The sequence below is a fragment of the Pantherophis guttatus genome, chromosome 7 (genome assembly GCF_059756535.1).
Source record: "Pantherophis guttatus breed Tessera chromosome 7, ASM5975653v1, whole genome shotgun sequence".
NCBI lineage: Eukaryota > Metazoa > Chordata > Lepidosauria > Squamata > Colubridae > Pantherophis > Pantherophis guttatus.
Window position 1 is genome coordinate 15,732,484 of NC_142069.1, and position 27,073 is coordinate 15,759,556.

General features: G+C 38.9%; 1 protein-coding gene across 12 annotated transcripts in view; it reads right to left on the bottom strand.

Moving 5' to 3' along the window:
* CACNA1C (calcium voltage-gated channel subunit alpha1 C) overlaps positions 1-27,073 on the bottom strand; it is a 625,236-nt gene that overhangs the window by 98,546 nt on the left and 499,617 nt on the right. For 8 of the 12 annotated variants that reach the window (XM_060694463.2, XM_087873676.1, XM_087873677.1 and 5 more), the window contains 7 exons: positions 26,162-26,282; positions 23,437-23,551; positions 21,352-21,472; positions 21,175-21,244; positions 10,851-10,986; positions 8,766-8,895; positions 4,167-4,226 (listed from right to left, as the gene is read on the bottom strand). In XM_060694463.2, coding sequence (XP_060550446.2) covers positions 4,167-4,226; positions 8,766-8,895; positions 10,851-10,986; positions 21,175-21,244; positions 21,352-21,472; positions 23,437-23,551; positions 26,162-26,282 — 753 coding nt within the window. Of the gene's footprint in view, positions 1-4,166; positions 4,227-4,366; positions 4,427-8,765; positions 8,896-10,850; positions 10,987-21,174; positions 21,245-21,351; positions 21,473-23,436; positions 23,552-26,161; positions 26,283-27,073 lie in introns of all 12 variants that reach the window. The other 4 variants (XM_060694461.2, XM_034403543.3, XM_034403544.3 and 1 more) reach the window with 1 other exon arrangement.

The following is a 27,073-nucleotide window of genomic DNA, read 5'->3' on the forward strand; positions in this document are numbered from 1 at the left end:
GGTAGAAACAAATGTCAAATTTCTGAGAAAGAAGTGTCACTGTCCAAAACCCGGACAACAGCTTACTACATATTTTCAGATTCCCCTGAGTCAAAATCAAAGAAAACATACTAAGAGTTAGTGTTGTTTTCACAGCTTATTTTATAAAATAAATAAGGCAAAGCTCTAAGAGCCTGAGCGCATTCTCAATTAGTATTTCACATATTAACATGTATTAATAGTTTCAGCTTATGTCCAATCCTTTACAGGAGAAATCTAAAGCAAACTTTAGTTCCAGACGGGAAGAGAGAGGTGGAAAGAGATCTATTTTGCTATTTTGCAAGGACATTTTTAAAAAGCATGAAACACAAATTATACTCAGCTCTGATTGAAAATTTCAAGATTAATCAGTTTAGCTTTTCTCAGATAGGATATTGTGTAGTCAGGCCCATTAATTTTTTTTTTGTATTTAACTAAATCAAAGCCTAGATTTTCCCCCGCTCATTTTATTTTTAAAATGAGAATTTTCTTAGATGGCTCAGGAAGGCTATAATGTTGGTGATGGGTTTTTTTCTGGCCAATATCTCTTTTTTTCTTTTTTGGTGTGAAGGAAAGCTTGTCTTAAAGTTAAGCTTTTTTTTTCTTTAAAGTGTGTAAAGTAGTGGGATTCAGCCAGTTCGCACCACTTCGGGAGAACCGGTTGTTAACTTTCTGAGCAGTTTGGCAAACTGGTTGTTGGAAGAAATCATTAGGACAGAGAACCGGTTGTTAAATTACTTGAATCCCACCACTGGTGTAAAGTATGTGTGTAATTGTAATTCTGACCTTAACCACAACTTCTATTAACTGTAGGGCAATGTTACTTGGACAGTTATAAATTTTATATAGGTTGGTGGAAAGGTTAACACCAGCAGTGAAATCTGGCCAGATCTATCCGGCTCACGCGAACTGGTAGCGCCGGCGGCGGGAGGGTTAACCCTAACCCTCTGGGACATCATTATGTCCCGTTTTTTACCCTCTGCACATGCGCAGAAGGCTCTGCGCATGTGCAAAAGAGACGTGTGCATAGCGCTCCCATGCGCTCCCATTCCCGAACCGGTAGCAAAGGTAAGTGGATTTCACTGTTGGTTAACACTTTACCAAATAATGTTGAAAGGCATGCTTGCGTGCTCCAATATTAGCAGTAACAATGAATACAGGTAGTCCTCAACTTCCAATCACAACTGAACCAAAAATTTCTGTTGCTAAGCAAGAATGTTGTTAAGTGAGTTTTGCCCCATTTTTAATCCTGGGCACAGCAACTGTCATAAATAAGAGTCAGTTGCTAAGAATTTTGAACACATCACTACGGGGATGCTGTAAGGTCATAAGTATGAAAAACGGTCATAAGTCACTTGTTCCAGTGCATTTGTAACTTTGAACAGTCACTAAATGAATGGTTGTAAATCAACTATTATTTGTACTGGGGGATAATGAAATTGCTGCTAATTACACCAGTCTTGACTAATGGTAACATTTAGACCCAATCCCTAGAGAATTCTCCCCATGCATAATATTTTGGAGCATGATTTAGGAAAATAAACCTCATAGGGATACAAGTAGTCCTTGAATTACGATTACAATTGAGCCCAAGATTTCTGTCGCTAAGTGAGGCAGTTAAGTGAACTTTGTCCCATTTTATGACCTTTCTTGCCACAACTGTTAAGTGAATCACTGTAGTTGTTAAGTTAGCAACTCGGTTGTAAAGTGAATCTGGCTTCCCCATTGACTTTGCTTGTTGGAAGGTCCCAGAAGATGATTACGTGACCCTGGGATACTTTAACCATTATAAATATGCATTGCCATACATCTGAATGTTGGTATGTGGCCATGGCAATGCTGCAGTGGTCATAACTGTGAAAAACGGTCATAAGTCACTTTTCAGTGCTGTTATAACTTTGGTCACTAAATGAGCTGTTGTAAGTCGAAACATAATGACAGCTAAAGGCTAACCATAATAATTGTAAAATGAGAGGGATCTTATTTTTATTTTCCCTATTCTGCCTGTGAATGTTTCAATGCACTTTCACGTAGTCTCCTGTGTGTATATTTCTCTTGGGAAATCACATAGATATACAACTACACAAATCTTCACATTTGGAAATCCTTTGGAATACCAACAGATGCTATAAGCTTGGACTACGATGAGGTTGTCTTACCCATGGAGCGATAGCAGGAGCACCACTTTTCTACTGTCTCTCAGGTTTAATGTCCCTCTTAGTTTTTTCTAAGCTAAGAGAAGGTTATTGGCAGAAATAAACAGGGAACGAGGCAACATTTGAGGCTTTTCTTTTGTAGTATTTGGGGCACGTTGTAGCTTGGTGAAAGCTTAAGGGGAACTGCTGTGGATATACTATGTGGAATTCAGAACTACACCACTTATTCTAGTTATCTGTGCTGTTCGGTATATGAGAGCAAAGTTACAAGAATGAAGGAAATATGATCTTTTACACATTGATGCTGTTAATATTAAGGAAGAACAATACCGAAAGCTGATGTTATCTTCAGTGGCTGAAGGCTTGACAGGAGATCTACCTCAGTTTATCTAGCCACAGCTTCAGTGGTGGGTTGCCCCCGGTTCGGACTGGTTCACAAGAACCGGTAGTAAAACCGGCGGGAGGCTCCGCCCACCACCCCAGATGTCGTCATAGGCAATCTGCACATGCGCAGAAGCTTGGCATGCACGCGATCCCATTGCGAACCGGTAATTAAAAAGGTAAGTAGAATCCACCCCTTCACAGCTTGCTTACTTACTTAACAGAGTTTTCTGGATTTAGATGTCATGCTGGATTATAAATTTCTCATCCAAGTTTGGAATCAATAACACCAAAAGGTTAAAAGGTGATGCTGTAATTTTGGTTTCCGTATGCCAGAAGAAACTCAACCAGAGGTTTCCTTTCTAGACTTTCTTCTGATTAGTCTCCAACATTCTAAACAATCTAAAATCTACCAAGGTGGCATAATTATCCCAGAGCTATAATTGCACTCAACAATGAACTAAAGGGCCACCATCAGTGAGCTGTTGGACAGCATTACTTGGTCTGTTGTGTGGATGTTTGGGTGATTTAGGGGTGGGGAATTGGGGTGGGTGGGGGTGTGTTTGGGGATTGTTATGTGTGTTGGGCCTGGTCTTTGGCTGTTAAGTGAATTTTGTTGTATGGGTATACTGTGTATTATATACGTACAATGACAATAAAGTTAAACTTAAACTTAACTTATCAACCAGTTACCAGTGGCCTGATAGCGATTTAATAATTTCCTCCTGCCTTTTCATTTTTTGCAGTTTCAGGGTGGCTAAAGTTTGCTCCTATTTCAATAGATGTGTGCTGCATTGGCTATTTCAGCAATTGTAATGTAACATAGTAGGCCACATCTAATACAATTCCACTTTTTTACATATATATTGAAGGAGTCTTGGCTTCATTTGTATTTGCTCACACTAGGAAATTGCTAGAACTTTCTGGACTATTAGGTGGAAATTCCGTTCCCTAAAGCCAATTTAGCACTACAACACATATAAAATAGAAAATATACTCTAAATAGTCTGACTCATGTCAGAGCCCATGTTGCCTGAGTTTATAATGACAGGTTATAATGTGGGTTTTAAAAAAAAAATGTTTTGTTTTGTTTTAGGTTAAGAGCGATATAAGGATATTAGGAGAGCTTATCACAAAGAGTCCTTTTTTGTGTGGTACATGATTATTGCTTCCTGAAATGAAAACATGTGGTGTTGCAGGACATTTATTCTTCCCTGAGCTTCCTGGGTAATTTGGTTGCTATATACCAGGGGTGGGTTCTACTTACCTTTACTACTGGTTTGCAATGGGAGCGCGTGCTTGCTTCTGCGCATGCGCAGATCACCAAATATGATGTCCGAATGGGTGAGCAGAGCCTCCCGCCGCTTTTACTACCGGTTCTCAAGAACCGGAGAGAACCAGGAGCAACCCACCACTGCTATATACCAAGGACTAACAGGTATGCTAACAAAAGAGACTGTAGTATTTACAATGGATTAGTTTCTAAAACATGCACAATCACAACTGAGCGACAAAGGACACCGGTCTACAGAGAAAACTCTTCGGATTTAAAGCAGTACAAAATGACAAAGCAGAAAGCAAGAGGGAGCACAGATGGCTCAGATTGGTTACCTTAAGAATAATTTCTAATGTAAAGATACTAGTGAAGACATAATCTGCATTGCCTAGGATCTGAAAAATAAGCACAGTTGGGTTAGTGATCACCGAGCATGGCCAAAACACAAACAGGTGTGTGGGTTAGCAACAGAGAGCAGCAGGAAATTAGTGGGCTTACAAGTGAGAAGCTAATGGAAGAGGAGATGGGACTTTACCTTCAGGGCAATTTCAATGGTGAAAATGACAGTAAAAAATATATCAAAACAAAAGAGAACCTGTAAAACAAAAGGGAAGGGGTGCAGGGAGAAGGAAGGTAGGTGAGTGAACACTATAAAACTAAATCACAATATAAAATCAAAATGAATAGCTACGTTAAGGAGCTATATTGGTGAGTGACTGCAACTTTTTAGTGAAGGCAATGATCAGGCTATAAAGCAGGATATTTAAATAACAGTTGTCTTTGTTTACTATTTTTCATGAGAAAGCAAAGTACTATTTCTGTCAAACAGTATATCGTAAATTAAACCCCTGGCCAGAAAATTTAAATATACTTGATCTCTGGTGGAAAATGTATGCTTCCTTTTTCCCTCCCTCTCCAAAAACTATTATATGTATGTAACTCTGTTTTATTATCAAGGGAAACAAAGTCACGCTGCCTGAGATTTATTGGATGATCCTATGTTGTTATAAAGCCACACCTTAACTGAGTTTTTTTTTTTTTAAAGTGATCCTAAGTATAGCTATCATTCAAATCAGTGAGACTTACTCTGGGGTTACCATAATTAAGGTTAGGCTGTAAAGTGGAATATAGCTCTATCGATCCTCAACTAGGAATAGATTTGATTGTATATAAACAAAATGCCAAAGTAGAACTGAGTTAGATTTGTTCCCTGAATGTTATTCAGTATAACGTCAAATATATATTGTTGTGTTCCTTTTAACTTTATAGTTAGTCTGATTAAACTTCACAGGTTTAGTGTCCCTGAGGGAAGAACAGGAACTCATCATTTCACAAAGAAAAAGCTGATTTGAATAGAACATATTTAAAGATATGTGAAGTTGTTAAATAATGCCGGAAGAAAGGGGTTTTCGCCCAATTGAGCTTTCTTCCTCACTTTTAAGCTTTATGGGCAAAATTCTATGCCAGCATAATTAAACATGACCGGATTAATACTCGGTTTAGCATAGCACAATGCAGTTTTGGAACTATTTTGTTCAGTTCACAACAATAGTTCTTAATTACTTTATTTAAAAAAGATTGGAAGTGGCTCTATTTTTGTGAATTCAGTAAATGTACAGTAAATAACCAACTAAATAGCTGGACAATATAATTTTACATCATTACAAAAATTAAACAATACAGGTCAAGACACTGCAATTTGAATTACTCTTATGCAGTGCCTATGAATTTAGAAATACTTCAAAACAACAGCAAAAAAACCCAAAACAACCCTGAAATAATATATGATCATACAAGATTTGCAGCTGCTTCTCTTCCTGGAATGAGATGATACTGGTGCTTAAGGGGGCTATCTTGAATTGAAAACGTTTTTAAGGATATGTCTAGTGTATTAAAAAAAAGTATGCATTGAATAGAAATTATTATAAAACACCCGCAAAAAGCAAATCTCACTTGCTGATTGACAAGCAGATGCTTATTCAGTCTTAAATCATATTAAAATCAAAATAAATCCCCATTTGATGAAAAGAGATTGTTTGAAGAACTGGCCACACTGTTGAACAATTTGGAAAAATATCACATTGGAATATAGATTTGGTAAGAATATTAAAGAAATCTTTTCCAAAATCTGCTATGGAATCTACTTCATGTTTATAGCAGGAAAGGCCTGCATAATTGAATACTCTTAATCTTTCCCCTCATGTGCTCATTTTCCAGCATATCAATATTAATGAATCTGTTCGTGATGTTCTTTTCCCTATGTTTTTCTGTAGCTATGCTTGCATTTTGGTCTGTGACCGTAAATAAATTTATTATTTTTTATTTTTTTATAATGAATCAATTAATTTGTACATGTACAGTATGTATATGAACCATCACGTACATTTTTACCTGCTGATACCATTTTGCAGAGACAGTATAATTCAATATTCTGGCAGTAGGTAGAAATAGGAATGAACAAAGCATTATATATTGAGAAGTTATGAGAATTTGGACTAGAGCCAAATTCTGCATTTTGACAGTCTTCCTAGACTAATATTGAGCCCAGGTGTTCTTTTCTGAGCTCTGAATGACTATTGATGCATGCATAGAACTTTCAAGCTTCCCATTAATTTTAGTGTAGTGATGAGCTGCCTTAGTAATATTTCTGGACACTTTTACATAGCATAAAAATATGGATAGCTTTTTAATTTACAAACCTGTTTCAACTGACAAGATAACTAAATATCATGTGCAACTTTTAAACGTCATGACTCTTTAGAGCAGTGTTTCTCAACCTCAGCCACTTTGAGATGTGTGGACTTAAATCCCAGCAGTCCCCAGCCAGCCTGAAGAAACACAGCTTTGAAGGAGCATCTTTCCATGGAATTGAAATTGCAAATTATGCTTAAAAGTGGAAGGAATCTTGCCCCTTGTTTTTAGGCATGTTTCCTCTGTAAATTCAGTCCCACTGAGTTCAATTATGTTTATTCTGCAGTAAATGGAAATAGAATTGCAGCCTTAAATGCTCACAATTATCAAGTTATTTTATGTATGATTACACCTGTAATTTCTGCTGTTTAAATATTGAGAATTATTAGCCCATTAAATTATATTTTTGTCATGTGATTCAAAATACCTTGATAATACAGTATAGTTTTGCTTTTTACAACACATTCAGATAACATTTGCCGCAGACTTCTTGTTACAGTGAATATCATTTTACAAAGAGAATCACCAATAGGTAATTTCATTACTTTAAACAGACTGGGTGAAATTTGCCCTTTTCTGGATGGTGTGTTAAATTTAAGTACTGGGTGTTTCTGAAAAAGGAATGTTATAAAGACCAGCGAGGAGGTTGGAAATATTGATGATTTCTTGTTATCTAAATGATACTTTTGAAACTATTTCCACATATATTTCCGCTTTCCTTTTTAACACAGATCAAACTCTGAAACAAAGATTTTGGTATAAATACCTCTGAAACTGCCATATATAGCAGAAGTGAATATACTGTCCATTTACAACTCTTCATACCCAAAATATAGTAAAAGTAACAACTCTCTTGAAGAGAGCTAGACTACTGTACTTTGGAGTGGCTTGCCCTTGTCTTCTCCTGGTATAAATTTTTGACTATTATTAGTCTTGATTATCTCCAATCCAAGTATGAATTTAATCTGACCTTGCATAGATTTTCAGATCAGTCAAACCTGTTGCCATCTGCTGTGGCTCTAGAAAGTTTTAAGCGTCTTTCAAAAACAAAACAAAATATGTTTTGGGGATGCAAGGCTGCAGGGAATGGTTTAGATCAGTATTTCTCAAATTAAGATGTGTAGACTTCAACTCCCAGAATTTCCAGCCAAAGAACTGAAGTCCACATATCTTAAAATTTGTAAGATTGAGAAACACGATTTAGGTAACATCTGTTCAAGCACATCTACAGTATATTACATCAAATCTGAATGCAGGATGATATATTTAACATACAGGACGCCCCAGTTCAATCCTCGACATTTCTAAATCTGGCTGTAAAAACATTTGCTTGACAATTTATAGGATGATATTTTGAGGTAAAAACATTGATGACCTGTTTCATTACAGGAAAGTTTCCTAAGGAAGGATTGAAAAATAGTTTGCAATGTAATCATATGTAAATCTACTTGAGGTTAATTTCATTGATTTTACTGAGAGTTACTCCTGTTAGGTATGTTTAAGTGGCAGCCGTAAGGGCCATTCTTCATTCTAGGGATCCACTGAAAATATAGTTTTATTGGAAGGGTAATAGATCCTTAGAAGTCTTTTTGAGGTTGATTCCCTAGAAAACCCACTTTATTGATGTCATTTGTTTATTTATATACTTTTGACCACATAAACTTTGCTGAAATAAAAAACTCATATAAATATAACAACTCAACTGCTTAATTTAATATGAATTCTAGGTTAATTTACACAAAATTATGTGTGTGTGTTATAAGGTAGTCCTCGACTTATAAACACAATTGTCCCCAAAATCTCTGTTACTAAGCGAGACATTTGTGAATTTTATCCCATTTTATGACCTTTCTTGCCACAGTTGTTAAGCAAATTATTGCAGTTGTTAAGCAACACAGTTGTTAAGGTTTCCCCATTGACTTTGCATGTCAGAAAGTCACAAAAGGTGACCACATGATCCCAGGTCACTGCAACTGTCGTAAATATGAGTCAAGCATTTGAATTTTCATCACGTGACCATGGGGATGCTGCAATGGTCAGAAGTGTGAAAAATGACTTTTTTCAGTGCTGTTGTCACTAAATGAACCGTTGTTAGTCGAGGACTACCTGTACTGACTGGTAGCTCTTTCTGTTTAGGCATTAATTTAGATCAGGCAGCATGAGAACCTGGTAAGCATTAGTCATTTGGCTTCTGAACCTCATTCTGAACAATCTGCAGAGCAGTGAAAAAGTGGAAGGCGTACTTGATTTCTAACTGAGTAATGCCGAACTGGGTCCTCAGCTGCCAGAGAGATGCTGCTGAGCAAGATGAAAAAAAGGATCAGGTTGGTGAAAATGTTGTTATTAACGATGCGATGACAGTGGACCCGAAATCTGGGGGGAAAAAAAAGAGAGAGAGAGAGAGAGAGAGAGAGAGAGAGAGACTCTTACTCATCAGATATTACAGAGATCAATGTTTTATCTCAACCCCTCGATTTCTTTTCTTCTTTTTTAAAGTTTTTTATTTTGACCATATTAAAACAAAACATAAACACACAACATTTATATACATATAACTTATTCCTTCAGCTATTTCAAGGTGATCCTTTCTTGCTATTTACATCTATTTACACATATTTTACCTTTTGTCTTATTCAACAATTATTTTCTATCTTTCTTTATTTCGTCTACATTGCACCTTGATCTTCAACATTTCCCCCCCTCCTTTATTCCTCTTATTCCTCTTCCTCATTTTTCCTATTTTCCAATCATTCATACCATCTACACGATTTCTTAAGCTTATTTGTAGGCCAGATGCCAAAAGAAACAGAACATTTGACCATATGAATCTTCATCAACAATCTGAAGTAAAACAGTCCAGTCACAAATTTGCCACCTCCCTGAAAGTATCGGGACGAATAAATCACAAACGGATTCCTGTTCATGACTTTCAACCTTCTGCAGGGAATAAAAGATGAAATAATGATTGTGACTTATGATATCTGTGATTTTAAACATATTTTGGCATTGCAAATCTGAGCAGAGGGACTTTGTGACTGAACTCACCTAAGCCATAAGGGTGTCTAACTGAAGATCCAAGTAGAATGAGTCAAATAAATCAATAGAGTTATTTTTTAAAAAGAAGATAAGACTGTTATGCGGTTGGAGAGGGGGAGGATACTGTACTGTTTTTTCAATAGGGTGAGGAGTTTTGTAATTTAATTAATTAATTTAATTAGCAATTTTATGATGTTTGTGTGTCTATATTTTTCTTGACTGTACACCGCCTTGAGTCCTACGGGAGAAAGGCGGTATAGAAATATAATAAATAAATAAATAAATAAATAAATAAAATTTCCTAGGTCAGTGATGAAGAACCTTTTCGGCACCAAAAAGTGCCAAAAAGGGAGCATCTGCTTTACGCACGTGTCTGGACCACAACACAGAAGAGGAGCTGCCCAGGGCACATGTGCGCGTCCGAAAATGAACTTCCGGTTTCAGCTACTGAACTTTTGGTTTCAGCCGGGTTTCTGGTGCGCATGTGCATGCGACAATCAGCTGGCCGGTGTGCATGCTCACTCAGGACTAGACTAGCTAGAAGATTTTCTAGTTTCCCGCACTGCCGCATGCAAAAAGGCTAGCTGATCATCGCGTGTGCATACACGTCAGAAACCTGGAAGAGGAACAGGTGATGCCGCGCATGCCAGGCGACATGGCTCCGTGTGCCACTTTGGACACGCGTGCCATAGGTTCCCCATCACGGTCCTAGGTAGACCTATTCGATTATGATAACAGCCTTATGATTTTGCTGTGAATGAATGTAGAATGATTACTGGAAAACATTTACATATTGTTTCTAATTCCCCCCATCTCTAATTTCTACTCTTCTCGTATTATATCAAACCGTTCTGCTGAAAATGCAAGGAAGATTTTTATGGCTTGGAGACAAGGCTGCCCTTCCTTAAAGCCCCAACCATTTATGTCATCAAGGCCAGTTTCATGGCAGCAAGCTAGTCCTTGGGCTAGATTAAGAGCAGAGCTCTCATTCATCCATCTCTGATATAAACCAAGCAGCTTTTTTTCCCACACAGAGCAATTCTATTATGAGATACAGATTATTTTTCTTTTCCATTTTCTAGAATTTGTCTCATATAACATTCTTGGAGATCAGTGACAATATTGAAAATATTATCACTGACAATACATTTTCCTATATCATAGAATTATCCATGAGTAGGCTTGCATTGAACTAGACAGACTACAAAACATACAACTACCCACACTTTCTTAAAAGCATGTCATCGGGACTGTTTTCATGGTGGCACAAGTTCATACAAGAAACAACATACTTGTTGCTGGGACTGAAAACGAAAAAAGCACTGGCTTCTGGCATTGGCACCGCTTTCTCCTTAAGATGCAGTTCAGACATAGGGCGAGGACGAGGTCCAACGGGCATCTCTGGTTGTTCTTCTTCATCATCCTCTCCTAAAAGGTAAAAGTCTTCATTTTTAGAATTATTCATCATAAATAGCCTATTGATTTACCTCATAAAGAATATCTGATTGTATCTCAGTCTTAAAAGTAAGAAGTATTCAAACATATCCCAAACTGGGGCCCACTAGTAATATATCTCCCAGCGACCGGTAAGATCCCACAGAGTTGGTCTCCTCCAGGTCCTGTCAGCTAAACAATGTCAGCTGGCGGGCCCGTGGGGGAGGGCCTTCTCTGTGGTTGCCCCAGCTCTTTGGAACCAGTTACCTCCTGAGGTCTGGACCATCCACACCCTATTGGCCTTCCGAAAAGCGGTGAAGACCTGGCTTTTCCAGCAGGCCTGGGGCTGTTGATCTCGCTCTTGTGATCTGGCGAGATCCGGCCATGAATGGTGTGAATGAGTTTTTAATGTTTTTAATGTTTTTTAATTTTTCAATGTCTTTTTATAATGATTTTTTAAATGTATTGTGAGCCGCCCTGAGTCTTCGGAGACGGGCGGCATATAAATTTAATTAATTAAATTAAATTAAATTAAATTAATTATATCTACTTGTATAACACAAGTACCACTCCAGCATTCTGACCAGAATAAACCATGTTGGCTAGATGTCATGGAGATTCTCAATCCCAAAGGTACTTTTGCAAAAGGCAACTGGGCTTTCTTGATTTTTGCCTTGAAAACATTTCACATCTCATCCAAGAAGCTTTTTCAGTTCTCAGAACTGAAAAAGGATAACAAGCGAAATGTTTTCAAGGGAAAAACCACGAAAGTCCAGTTGCCTTTTGAAAAGCATCTTTGGGACATGTTGGCTAGAAATACTGGAAGTTGAAGAGGGTCAGGGAAGACTGTTCTCCATCTTGGGTTGATCTGAAATTCTTCTGCCAAAATTAAAATTATCTTATAATTTGAGAGGTCAGAGGAGGCTATGTTTCAGCCTTGATAGAATGAAAGATCCTAACTTCTGTGCTTAAGATTGGAGTCTGAGGGAATATGTACCCCTATCGATGTATACTTGATCCTGAACAACTGTGTAACTCCTAGCAGAAAAGGAGACTTTGATGCAAAAACCAAACTTGATCTGAACCCTTGGCAATTCTTTGTATGTGGAAATTAATTTCAGACCAAGAAGATAGTGACAGAGACCAGTGCGGAGCTCTTATTCAAAAGGATGAGGATCTGTGCTAGACTCTCCAAACAGCTGCAAGGCTAAGTAAATCTTACCAGACTATTGGGTTTACTGTACAGTCTCATACTGTATCTGTTCATACGGTTCCAAATAATGCAAATACACCCCCACACCCAGAATTAAACGCAACTTACACTTATTTATTTCTAAAATTCAGTTAATCAACTCAATTATTTCTCATAACAGCTAATGTGCAAGTCACAGTAGATCGCAAACATTACATAAAATCAATCATTAGTTGAAATATTTAATTCAAAATCAAGCATTTCTGATAAGCAGACTCATTTTTTTTAAAATGTCAAACTTCAACAAACAAGGGAACTTTTTAACATCGTGTGTAATGAATGGGGAGAGATCATACTCCAGAAGTTCAGATACAAATAATTAATCATTCAAAATTAAATCTGCCAATCTAGAGCACGGAATATATATATATATATATATATATATATATATATATATATGTATGTATGTATGTATGTATGTATGTATGTATGTATGTATACGTATACGTACACATACACACACACACACACACACACACATATATATATAAGTATTTTCTATCGAGACGTCTGGTTTACCCCAGCATGTGGGAGGGAGCCTGTCAACGATGCGTTGCGTTTCCGTGTGAGCAAGGCGAAAGGAGCACACGTAGCCTAGGCTTGATGCAACTTCTTTATTCACTATGCCTTCACACGCTGCACGGCAAAGCTGCTGGTATACGGATACACATAAAGTCGGCGTTGGGAGCGGCTGCCTCCCAACGCCTTTTAAATAGCGCGCCGGCATGGTATTTAAGACCACCGCCCTTCCGGGCTTCCTGCGCATGTGCCGCCGGCTGCCGTCCCATTACAGCAGGAAGGTAAACAATACTCCCTCTCCCCGGCCGCCACCGTGACCGACCGCCTCATATAACACCCCCACCACCGTGTAGCAGCGTAGATAGTCTCCGACGCCCAACCCCCCCCGTCGACGCCAACCCCGTCTGGCGGCCGTCAACTGGAGCGGTTGAGTCCGTGACCGTAGCAGCGAGGTGAGATGTCGAGGGGATCGCGACAAGCCTACTGCATCCCTTTCGCCTTTCAGTTCCAATCCAGGAGCCCTCAAACAGTCGCATTCATGACATATCATTTTATACCATATAGATATATACAGTATATGAGGCAAACACTTGACCACTTTATACTGCACAAATATTTTTTATAGGAAAGGTACTTTTTCTTACAAAAAAAAAAAGAAGGAAAATATGGAAATATTGTTTGCTTAGAATTCACACATTTAAAAGCAGAAACTTCTGAACAAGATTCTTAAAGAAAGAAAAGCTCTAAGCATTGTGGAGATTTACGAATAACCCTTGAGGAAGAAAGGCGAAAACAGTCCCATGAATGGCCTGTGGAGCATACAGGAAAGGTTTCAGCAAACACTTTGCAGAATCAAATGAGCAAACCAACAATAATACACGTACAACTCAACATGCACTCCAGAGCAACATGCACTGCCATTCCAGTAATCAGTTAAACAGAAATGTTGCACAATGATTCAGAACCACGGCTGTATTTAACAAACCACATGGCTATCTTTCTAGCAATTCCCAAAGCTAGCAATTCAACCATAATTCTATACTTGTATTTATTTATTTATTTGTTTCTTTTCAAAGCAAATCTCTTTAAATAATAGGTGTGGGTGAACCAGCTCATCTCTGAATTTCAGCTATGCAGTAATTGCACAGAAAGAGAGAAAAATAGTCTTTTAAATACATCATATTGTGCAAATGTGTAGACTAAAAAAAAAACAATATTCAGAGAGCTTTGTTAAGTGCTTAAGGTATATAAAGTACACTAAGTGATACTGCATAGATATAACCATGGAGTTTTCTTGGTACCAGTAAAAAGATAACTGCCAAGATTCTTCAACATCCCAATCCACTTTACAATCCTGCAATTTCCAAAAAGTTTCCCATTTCAAATATCAATCAAAGCTGAGCCTACTTAAACATTTGAATTTAGCTATGATCATCCAGGTGTTACTACTATCTGCCAGGACAACATTTTTCCTTTTTGTCTTGTATAATTGTTGTGAGCTGCCACAAGAGCAAGTGTTGCATACAAAACAAGGAATGGCAAGCAAACGAGTCTTTTAAAGAAAACCTTTGGATTTTGACCTCAGCCTGGCATTTACCTTTTCTGTAATAGCTACACTCTGAACCAATATCTTCATTAAACCATCCATTACAGCTCAAAATCCTTTCATGGTCACTCATTGTCTATTCAAATCTTATGAGCATCTATATGTATATGACCTATATCTGCCCTTTAAAGGTCTGGCCCTTTAATTTATTATTTACTATTAGTACATTAAATTTATTACAGCCACCCACTCTAGCACACTCAAGAGAATTTAGGCAGATTATTTTGAAGGTTGGTTTTTTTTGCTGTCATTAATTTCATTTGTTTTGTTTTGTTTTGACCATCAATTGAGGATCAGTTAGGTGATTAGATAACATATGAGCTGCTAAGCAGCTCTGGTCCCAACACTGGACCTGGTTTGTATTTTCCTTCTAGTTTGTAAGTTGATTTCTATCTTTCACTCTCATCTGATCTGCTTAAACAGCAAACCTCTTTAAAGATATAGATTGTAAATTCTAATTGCAGCCACTCTAGCATCATCATAAGTCTTCTCCAGACAAGAAGCTTACTTTCATAGCTGAATTCTTTAGTGGCAGTTGCAAAAGGCAACTTGGGGAATTGCATCATAAGTGCCGACAGGACCTACTACCAGTAGTTAGAAAGATTTGAAGCAGCATTGCAATTGAAAGATAAGACAACAAAACAAAAAATTAGTAAGAAATCTTGGAGGAATATGCACCCATAAACAGCTCAGTGAAATGCACAATATGGTCTAACATGGACTTTGTGTCTATCTCTGAAGAAAAGAAATAGATCTTGCGAAGTTGCAAGATGATATACAGGTAAGCAAACAGCCACAGTAGAAAGTGCAAAGTTTACACACAATACCTTCCCTCTCCCAATACCCTTCCTCCCCCGTTTCTCTCTCCGACTGTGGGGAATTTGCCTAAAACATTTGTATTACAATGGTGATGCCAGATGCAGGAGAACTTTAAATCTTTATGTCAGACCTAGCTATTCAGATGTAACCAGGGCCTAATTAAAAGACAGAGATGAGCTTGAAAACAGCCAGGCAATGACAAATATGGGTATCAAAACAGATAGGAGATTTTTCTCAGCATCAAAGAAGTGCTCCTACAGAGATAGAGTCCAAAACATGATAAGACTATGTGGAAATCTTAAATATCCATTGAATCTCCAGACCTCTGATATATTTAAATTCCAGTGACTAGGGGAGAATTGGGCATTTAACAATAAACTTGCTGATACAAGAAAAAAACTGTTATTTAGATAAAAAGTACAGTTACAAATCAATAGAGCTGAACAGTAAGATTTGTCAGATTAAAAGTTTCCAGCTGTGGTTCTACTATGAGAAGTCACTTTCCCCTGTATCTATGTACCAACCCAATCTTCATCAAAGACAAGTCAGAGATCAAAGGCTCTGAAGCTTTACTGAAATTTAATTTTACATTACAAAACCAAGGTATCCAATTGAATATGGTGAATGACTAGAGCAAGCAACTCTGTCCTAACACTTTGATACAGTCTACCGTTTGAAATAAACTAATACTTTTCTGAATCTAATTCATTTTTCTCTCCCCCCGCCCAAAAGTCCACTTTCCTAGAGGAATATCCTCTGTAGTTTCAGTGGGGAAAGGCTGCCAGAATGCCAATAATTGCATTGGGAAGTTGGAAGAAAAAAGGTATAATAGCTTTAGTCAATACTGCCTTGTTAATTATTTCCATTGAACACAAAAATATAAATCAGACCTCCTTACGCACGGTCACTCATGCCCTCGTCACTTCCCGCCTGGACTACTGTAATGCTCTCTACATGGGGTTCCCCTTGAGGAGCACCCGGAGGTTCCAACTGGTGCAGAATGCGGCCTGCGGGTGGTTATGGGAGCGACGTGGCTTTCCCATGTGTCACCTTTCCTGCGCGAGCTGCACTGGCTCCCGGTGGTCTTTCGGGTGCACTTCAAGGTTTTGGTTACCACCTTTAGAGCGCTCCATGACTTAGGACCAGGGTACTTACGGGACCACCTTCTGCCATCAGTAGCCTCTCACCGGCCAGTATGCTCACATAGAGAGGGGCTCCTCAGGGTGCTGTCGGCCAAACAGTGTTGGCTGGCGGCCCCCAGGGGGAGATCCTTCTCTGTGGGGGCACCTATTATCTGGAATGAGCTCCCCCCAGAGATACGGAGGATCCTGGATTTACGCACCTTCTGCCATGCCCTCAAGACCTATTTATTTCAACAGGCTGGCCTGGCCTAACTTCCCTTTTAATTGTAACTTTTAAAATTGGTTTTAAAACATTAGGGGTGTTTTAAATTGTTTTGGGCCAAATTATTTAATGGGTTTTTATATTGTCTTTTAAATTTTGTAGTTTGTGTGTTTCATCTTTCTGGCTGTTCACTGCCCTGAGTCCTTCGGGAGTAGGGCGGTATATAAATCTAATAAAATGAAATGAAATGAAATGAAATGAAATGAAATGAAATGAAATGAAATGAAATGAAATGTAGAGCCAACTTCCTCCATAGATGACTTTAACTGGAGATAGTGGTTTTAATTCTCTTTTTAGCTAGTTACTCAACAAGGTATCTGAAGAAGAGACCAAGAGGGACCTTTGCAACTGAGTCGTATATGAGTAGATATGGGGTCCTCGTTTGACACAATCAAAAGGCCCAAAGGAAACAAAAAGCCCAAAACACCTCACACATATGAGCAGAGATTAATGGCAAGATTAACATAAGAACAAAAAACAAGCAGTACACAATACCCCAGTCAAGGAACTATCAACAAACTAAAAGCAAATAATGGCAAACAAAATTGAGGAACCACCAAGGACACTCACACCAACACTGCAAGGGCAAGCCATTAGGTAAAGGTAAAGGTTCCCCTCACACATATGTATTAGTTGTTCCCGACTCTAGGGGGCGGTGCTCATCTCCGTTTCAAAGCTGAAGAGCCAACACTGTCCGAAGACGTCTCCGTGGTCATGTGGCTGGCATGACTAAATGCTAAACCTAAATGCCCATGGAACGCTATTACCTTCCCACCAAAGGTGGTCCCTATTTTTCTACTGGCACTTTTTACCTGCTTTCGAACTGCTAGGTTGGCAGAAGCTGGGACAAGTAACGGGAGCTCACCCCGTTACACAGCACTAGGGATTCGAAACGCTGAACTGCCGACCTTTCGATCGACAAGCTCAGCGTCTTAGCCACTGAGCCCCCCACTCCCTTCTAGCACTAATGATATTACCTGGCTGAATAATGAAATGTCTGTGAGAAAACCACCAAGCTCAGAAAATAGCAACAGTTCAACCTTGAGCTACAAATATTCTATGTGTAGATGTTGCCCTCCAATAACTTTGAAGCTCAAAATTGTCCTTTCTCTTCCAGATAAGCAGTGAAAGCACGGGAGAACCAGAGAAGAAAGGATGCAATAAAAAGGGCTGGGAAGCTGTTCCTTCCTATAGTTTTGAAATATATATACTGGGACTAAAAAAGAAGTGGCCCTATTGGAATCAGCAATATTGCATTCAGATGGAAAGTTTGCCCACACCCATTCTTTCCTGCTCTTAATTCATTCTTCAGTCGAGCTCTGGAGAAATAAAAAATAAAATGTGGCATGCCCGGTGAAATCATTTTCTTCACAGCTGCTCTAGGACAGGCAGAACAGATGATACGATTAATTCCCCATTCAACCTACTGTCCTTTTTCAGGTAATATGGCTGACCAATGTCACAGGGCTATTTGGAGTTCAGATTAATCCTTTCTAACCTGTGGAATCCAGTGATTATTGGATTTAACCATCCACAGGATACCCCTCCAACCTGTTTAAACACATTGTACAAATATGGCCCTGTCGCCACTGTCCAAATCTTCAAAAGCAAACTGAACATGAGCTGTGATCATTTCCATTCCTACAAACCTGAAACAGTAATTTGTTTCTTGCAGCTGCTCAGAGGGAGATTGAAGGACCAACAGCTCAATCGATGCCTTGCCTTACCGTCACATTATTTGTTTGTCTAAATTTCTTGAAATATAAGCTATTCAAATATTTAGGGAGTTGAAAAATATATCTACAATTAATTCCAAATACTGTAGGCGAACAGGATAATTTAGCTTTGGCCATTAATTCCTGTAATGAATTACCCTTGATCTTTGTTTATACAATGAATTGCTGATGATAGACGGCTGGAGAATAAATAATCAAGATCAATGCTAATCTGACTAATCTTTTGAACCACCTGTTTAAACTACATAACTACAAAGGATACTTTTGGGATTTCCTGAAGCAATCCTTCCGTGTTTTAAAAACATACCCTTTTAGTAAATATCAAATAAGCTTTTCAAAAGTCAGATTAAATGTGTATAGCCATCAAATGTGTAATGTGCAAAGCAGGGGTGGGTTCTACTTACTTTTACTACTGGTTCACAATGGGAACGTGCGCACGTGCTTGCTTCGTTCACGTGCACGCTTGCACTTCTGCGCATATGCAGATCATCAATTATGACGTCCGGGTGGGTGGGCGGAGCCTCCCGCCGCTTTTACTACCGGTTCTAAAGAACTGGACAGAACCGGAGCAACCCACACTGGTGCACAGACATCAAATATGGTATATGGTAGATTTTTTAAAAATCCTATTTCTCAAAGATTTTTTGGTAGCGATTCTAAAATGGTGGATCACATTTTATTGTATTGTGAATTTTACAAGGGTCTTCGGTAGAAGGCTATTTGGCCTATTTTAAAATCTAAAGCAGGAGATTATCAATAGATACTTCTAAATATGTACAAATTTTACTTGCAGATAAAAAATCCTAAGATTACAATGGCAACAGTCAGATCTTTTGACTATAGCTTTAAAAAGAAGGCTTTTAATAACAAATCAATGAGCTAGGGTTTACATGTATTATATAATATTTATTAAATATTTTACTTGTTAAACTGTTTTATCAAATGCCAAGTTTAGATTTTTTTTTTAAAATTTGATTTATATGCCGCCCTTCTCCGGAGACTCAGGGAGGCTTACAGTGCGTTAAGATTATGTTTGTAACTTGCTTTTGGGCCTTTTGGGTATAAATAAAATTATTTGTTGGTATTCTATGCATTTGCCCAATGAGTTATGAAAAGAGTCACAAAGCCACCGAGGCTCAGTTGCAGCAAGACCACAGAAATTATAGGGTCAGGGTAAAGCTACAACAACTGAATCTCTATGGCTCTGTATCAACCTTGAGAACTTGACTGGCTTGAGAATTCTAGAAGTCCACACAGCTTAAAGTTCCCAAGGTGGAGAAATATTTATGTGGTGAGAGAAGAATGACTTGAGCCCCAGGACCAGGATGAGGCAATTTCCCATCAACTGGAAAACGACTATAAAATATGCGGAGCTTCAGCACTGCAAATGAGAAGAATACACCACAGCTGGGAAACAGTCTTTTATACCCTCATCTGTGTTTGTCTTAGTTACTTCTGAATCAGTGAAGATAAAAGTCCACTACTAAGTAGGAATAGGCTTCCAAAATAAATTGGACCTTTTGATCCTTATCTTCCTGGTGGTCAAATGTATCTACACATTAGATTACATTAAACCACTTAAACGGGATGAAAATATACCTGTAGGTTAATTATGCTACTAGATATCCAAGTTGACAAGAGAAATCTTAGGAGTTTAATATTGAAGAGAGACTGGCCAAGCCAGGGGGAAGAGGGCAAAGTCTGATTTAAACCTTTAAATGCCACTGAAATTTAGGTAATCTCACCCAAGTGCAAACCACTACTTTGAGAAGTTTCTGGGGTATAGGCTTGAGCAATAAAACAACTAAATGAACTCTTCAAATGTGTTGTTTACACCTGACATATACTAGGGCAGTGATGGCTAACCTTTTCCAGACTGAGTGCCCAAAGCGCGTGCGCCCAAACCTCCAAATGCAATGCACATGCGCTCCCCATGCATGCATGTGAGCGGCCCTCGCATGTGGCCCATCCCCCATGCATTTGTGTATCTCTGCATGCGCCCTGCTCCCCGCATGTGTATCAGAGGTGGGTTTCAGCAGGTTCTGACCAGTTCTGGAGAACCGGTAGCGAAAACTTTGAGTAGTTCGGTAATAAAAATTCTGACTGGCCCCGCTCCCATCTATTCTCTGCCTCCCAAGTCCCAGTTGATCAGAAGGAAATGGGGATTTTGCAGTAACCTTGCCCTGGAGTGGGAAGGGAATGGAGATTTTACAGTATCCTTCCCCTGGAATGGGGTAGGAATGGAGATTTTACAGTATCCTTCCCCTGCCACGCCCACCAAGCCATGCCATGCCCACCAAGCCACATCCACAGAACCGGTAGTAAAAAATTTTTAAACTCACTACTGATGTGCATGCGGATCCCCTGCATGCGCCCCCCCCGCACATGCGTGGCAGAGACCCAAAGAATAGCTGGCCAGCAGGAGGCACGCCTGAATGCATGGTGGAGCTGAACTGGGGCGACGGCTTGCGTTCCCACATAGAGGGCACTGTGTGTCATCTATGGCACTCATGCCATTGGTTCGCCATCACGGTACTAGGGATACCTAGCCAGTTCACAACAAACTGAAATTTTGAAACACGTTCAAATATTTACCCTACAAATCAAATGTTAATATGAATTTCAAGTCCTCAATTGCCATTTGCCAAGTTTCTTAAAATGGAATAAAAACTCTGAGCACAGCAAAACTCATACAGATAAATCTTATGATTCTTGATGAATGTATTTTTTTCCTTTTTTCACGGCTGAAATTTAATCACATACTTTTGGTCGCCATCTTGTGTTATTTTATCCTTCCCTGAGGACACGTCTGGTCATTCCAGAAAATGGGCAAGACAGTAAATTACCTGGTGTCTCTGCAGTAGGATAGGGATTTTTCTCTTCAGTTTCATTTGGCTGATATTCATCTGTGTTGCTCTGGCCAAAAGAGAAAACAGCCATTCTTTTAGTTGTGCTTATTTATTGATTCATAAAAACAGTCAACAGTCATCTCAAAGCAAGTTGGATAGTGGAAAGCAGCAAACCTTATTAGAAGATGGAGATTCTCCATCAGCTGTAATTGATTTCAGCTCAATTTTTTCCTCCTTTGTCTCTGCCTCCATAGCTGGCTTCTCAGGCTCCTTTTTCTTCTCAGGACTGGCAGTCCTACCAATTTAGCAGACACACACAAAATCAGCTAATGAATTGCCAATACTGGCTTCCTTGAGTAGCAGATAGCCCAATAGACAAGCGCAAGAATATTCACTTACCTTCAGAAACACTTGCTCCTCTCAGAAACAAGTAATATTAATAATCATGTGCCTACCAGACTTTCAAAAACAACTTTGCATCCTGAAATAATCTAGCAAGTTAATAGAAGGAAAGTTCGTCATTCATTTTTCAACCAGGGGTCCTAATTCAATGATGGTGAACCAAAATGTCCAAAGTTCAGAAAATGCCTGACTTGTTTCTGCTGGTATGTCACTCACTTACTCACCCCAAAGAAAAGATCGACAATTCTCCCCCCCTCCTCCTAAATCTAGGCCATATTGAATAGTAGCCCTCAGCAGCAGCGCCAAAGCGGGGCCTGAAGTTGAGGCCTGGGCCTCAGTCTTAGTGCCACCACTGCCATTCTGTGAGTATTAGGGAATGGCGCAATTTCACCCATGGCCCAGCCCTCCCCAGGATCTGCCATGTACCGTTTAGGAGTATGGCTTTCTTGTGTAACTTTCAGAGGCCATGCAAGAGCACGCCCCATTCTCTTTCTCTTTTTAAATTTTTTTAAATCAATAATACAAATTAAAAACATTGGACATGGTGTGGCGTCTCCAGTTTAAACATTTTCTTCAAGTTTTACCTTATAATTAATACAATTCCTTATCTCTATACAAGTTTATACTATTTATCACGTTTCAAACATGTAGATTCTTAATTAGGAGAATCATTGCGAGAAACTATGCAAAAGAAGAAAGATGGATAAGAATCCATAGCTTCAAAAGGCAAGATAGTCTTCCCAATTCATTATCATGCATGTTTAAGAAAGTGCAGAATAAGGAAAATGAACACAAGATATGCAAAATAAGATTGAATTTGGTATTGATGTAACTTACACAGATGTAAGAGCACGCCCCATTCTCACACAGGCTACACAGCCTCTAAAAAAATCACACAAGAATGAGTGTGCTTAATGAGAATAGCTCTCATGCGTGGGTGAGCACTAACATTTCACCCAAGACATTGTGGTATGTCAGCTTTGATACTTCACCATCACTGTCCTATCAGTTGTACTTTGTTTGGGAGCTACCTCTTTCCCAAATTATTTGTGGAGGATCTTCAGCCTGCAATGAAAATAACTTTTTTCCTCCATTAAATATATATATTTTATATATATATATATATATATATATATATATATATATATATATATATATATATATATAAAATATATATATTTAATGGAGGAAAAAAGTTATATATACACTAATATATACACTAATATATATCATATACTAATATATATATATATTAGGTTCCAAGCTAATGCTGCCAACCCTGCTTCAAGCTGTGCAAAAGCTACTTAAAGTTTCAACACACATCCAGGATATGTAGATATGCCACCTTTTCTGATCTTTATTGCTCAAGCCAAAAGAGCTCCCATGTATTGACATTAAAAGATGAAGTGCTTGAGGAGATATTTTGAAATTTGTATGACTGGCTTCCTGGAATAAACTGAATAAACACTTGGTGAAGAACACTTATTTTTCTCCAGAATATCTTCCATTGTCTATCTTTAGCTAGAAGGAGCACAGTGGCTCTTGCGGTTAGGACATTGGGTTGGAGGTTAGCAAGCCCATGTTTGTGACCTGAGTGCTGCTGCTGTGGGGCAAGAGTGAGCTCTCGTCCTTTGCTCCAGCTCCTACTGGGGACATGAGAGGAGCCCCCAACTGGGAGCCCCCCAGGCAACGGTGATGTCACTGGCTAATCCTTTCAGCCTGGAACTTCCTCGGTGCTTCTGACACAAGTGCAAAAAACCTTAGCTAGAAATATTGTACCTAACAAAGCATGAGAAGCTCTTGTTCTGGACATGTTTTTGCTCTCTAGAAAAAATGCCAAGATAGACAAAAGTTTACCTTGCTAGTTTTTTCCTTTCTTTTTCCTCTTCCTCCTCCTTTTGAGCAGATGTCAAGCTTTCGGCATCAGCAAGATTGTCGACAGCAATGGCCAAGAAGACATTCAGCAGGATATCTATTTGTAGAGTCTTTAAAGAAAATATCGGTGAATATCTATGAAGCACAATCCTGTGAAATGGTATTTAGAATGTGAATAGGCAACGTGAAGATAAACATTCAAATTAATATTAATAGTTTTAAGGGTGAATGCATAAATTATTTCATATATTTCACCAAGAATAGCAGACACAGCAATGTTTCCCAATGCACTGGTGAGGCCACATAAAAAATGTTCATCAAGAGTAAATGTTTAAGTAAAAGTTAGCATTCTTAGATACAAATTACCGCACATGATGATTACACAACTGAAAAAAGAGATGGCATTTGGCTAACTTCAGATGGTCAGTACTTGGAATATACCTTTTCTATAGTTTTACATACATACATTAGGTCCTGTGCAGAACATATTGGGTAGCAAGTGATTTCCAATAGTTTTGATTATTTGTAGCATCTTTGGCTTTGTCCCAAGAGGTATTAATAATCTTAAGAGCTTTCTTTAGTGTTTGGTGCCAAGTTTTCCGAGTTTGACCTTGTTTCCTCTTCCCTCCAGGAGGTATCCAATGTAGTGCAATTTTGGAATGCCAGTCTTTAGGCATATGTGATATATGGCCAGCAAACCACATTTGATGTTCATTGAGTTCTTAATAGGTGTTCTAAATCTGATCTTTCTAGTATCTTCTCATTAGTGACATAGTCACGATGTGAGACATGGAACATTCTTCTCAAGCAGCATTGCTGCAAAACATTTAATTGTTTAATCAACTTCCATGTTTCACAAAGCACATATCGCAGTTGGTATGACAACACTCTTGAAGAGTTTTATCTTTGTGGTAATATTTATGGCTGCCATAGACCAAATTGGGTGCATGCCTTGAAACATGGCTGCTGCCATTCCAATTTGATAGTTAATGTCCTTATTTATACCTTCATCAATAGACATAATGCTACCAAGATAAGTAAATTGTTGGACTTGTTCTATAACCTGGCCATGGACTATTATAGGCACATTACCCTGAGCACTTCCAACTTGCATAAACTTGGGTCTTCTCAAAATTTATACATAAGCCAATCTTGTTGGCCTCATTATCTAAACTGATGGTCATTTCTTGCAAGCACCCCTTTTTTCACCAAGCAATGTGATGTCATCTGCAAAATCTAAACCTGTTAAATGAGGTGTTGCCCATGGGATGCCAAAGCTAGAATTATCCATCACTCTATGTATAACAAAGTCCATGGACAGGAGAAACAAGAATGGCGATATTATATATCCCTATTTTACTCTTGTATCAATGTTAAAGAATCTGTGTTGCCAGATTCCATTCATACACAGCAGCTAGAGTTATAATACAGGCTATTGAAGATGTTGATAAAACACTGAGGAATACAATAGGACTTTACAATATTCCATAGTGATTCTCGTTGAATATTGTCTTTTTGAAATCAATAAAATCGATTACCATTGGCTTCTGGTATTTCTAGAATTTTGAAATTCATTATTTAAAATTTTTTAAAAGAAATTAAAAGACGCTTGCTCCTGGGGAGGAAAGCTATGGCAAATCTAGACAGCATACTAAAAAGCAGAGACATCACTCTGCCAACAAAAGTGCGTATAGTCAAGGCTATGGTTTCCCAGTTGCAATGTATGGCTGTGAAAGCTGGACCATAAGAAAGGCTGAGCGCCAAAGAATTGAGGCCTTTGAACTCTGGTGCTGGAGAAGACTCCTGCGAGTCCCTTGGACTGCAAGGCGATCAAACCAGTCAGTCCTAGAGGAGATCAACCCTGACTGCTCTTTAGAAGGCCAGATCCTGAGGATGAAACTCAAATCCTTTGGCCACCTAATGAGAAGGAAGGACTCACTGGAGAAGAACCTAATGCTGGGAAAGATTGAGGGCAAAAGAAGAATGGGACAGCAGAGAATGAGGTAGCTGGATGGAGTCTCTGAAGCAGTAGGCGTGATCTTAAATGGTCTCCGGGGGATGATAGAGGACAGGAAGGCCTGGAGGAAAGTTGTTCGTGGGGTTGTGATGGGTCAAACACAAATTTGCAAGTAACCATAACAACAAATTTAAAAATATATTCAAAATGTGGTCCTCTGTGTGAGCAGAATTAAGATATGTCCAGTCCTCTGTGTTTCATTGGATCCTCTAAGGCAGAATTATCTGCCTTTCCCTTATGAAAAGCATAAAAAACCTTTCTTTGATGAAGGGATAGGCAGCTGTTAATGGTGGAAGCAGTTTTGCTAGGAACAAACCTGCAGGTCTGAAATTTATCCAAGGAACTTTTGCTGTCCTTGTGACTTTCTATCCATTTTCCCACATGAAGAAGAACAAACCAGGAAACCAACCCTCTCCACTCTGAGATGGGTTCAAGTTGAAATCCAACAGATAAGAGGCTGTTTGCTAAACATTGATGGTTTTAATTACCTGATCCAGAAGGAGCAATAGTTGAGCTAGCAGGAGATGGCAGAGAGGAAGAAGAGCAGCAGGATGCAGTCTCAATCAATATAGATCATTTTATCATATATGAGTCCTAGCTGGTGCTTAACCATATCAATTGCCAATGCTGCCCTATTGTTAATTCAAACTATATTCAAACGATTTGCAACAGAGAAACACTCAAGGATACAGTTTCCACAGATGAAGAGGATGATGAAGTAAATACAGACCAACATGCCTGGAAAAGAGGGGCCGCCATAAGCCATGATTCCATCATACATCACCGAATTCCAGTCCTCCCCAGTCAGGATCTAAATGACACATTCCCGCCAATGGAGGGGGGATATATAGTTAGACAGCATGCAGAATACCTGCAAAAAAGCCTGTTACAAGAAATAACCACCATCCTGTTCTATTTTGAAGAAACCTACCTGATCAGTAAACTCCAAGGTATTGACTCAAATCTCCGTTTGGGTTTCAAGATACAAATGGAAAGATGTTCTGCACATGTGGGTAGGATTATATATCCACCAACACAGGCTGCGGAGTAGAATCTTAGTCTATATGCACCTGAAGGACTTCATAGATTATCCAGTCCATCTCTCTGCTCAGCCCATAAACTGAACTACAGATTATCGTCATCCAACCTCCACTGGAAAATCTCAAACAAGGGAGATCTAGCACAATTCTAGACAGATTATTGTTGAGCATCTCTTACAGTTAGGAAATTAATATTCAGCATGGATCTCTCCTTTAATTTTAGTCAATGAAGAGTGCAATGGGATTAATACCTCCCATGATCTAGATACAATGCTTTTGTTATTTCAGCCTCCCAAAACATTGACTTTCTGTTTTTTGTTGTGCTGCTGTCTCATACCATGTGTTTATTCTGATCCACTGTAACCTCTAGATCAGGGGTCAGCAACCTGCAGCTCTGGAGCCGCATGTGGCTCTTTCATCCCTCTGTCACCGGTTGGCGCCACAATTTTGAGGAGCTTCCGGTTAGGGAGGGAAAAGCACTGCACGCCAGGAGGAGACTCTATGGCAAGGGGTGGGTTTTCCGGTTGGCTCCACAATTGACAGGGCTTTCAGCTAAGACAGG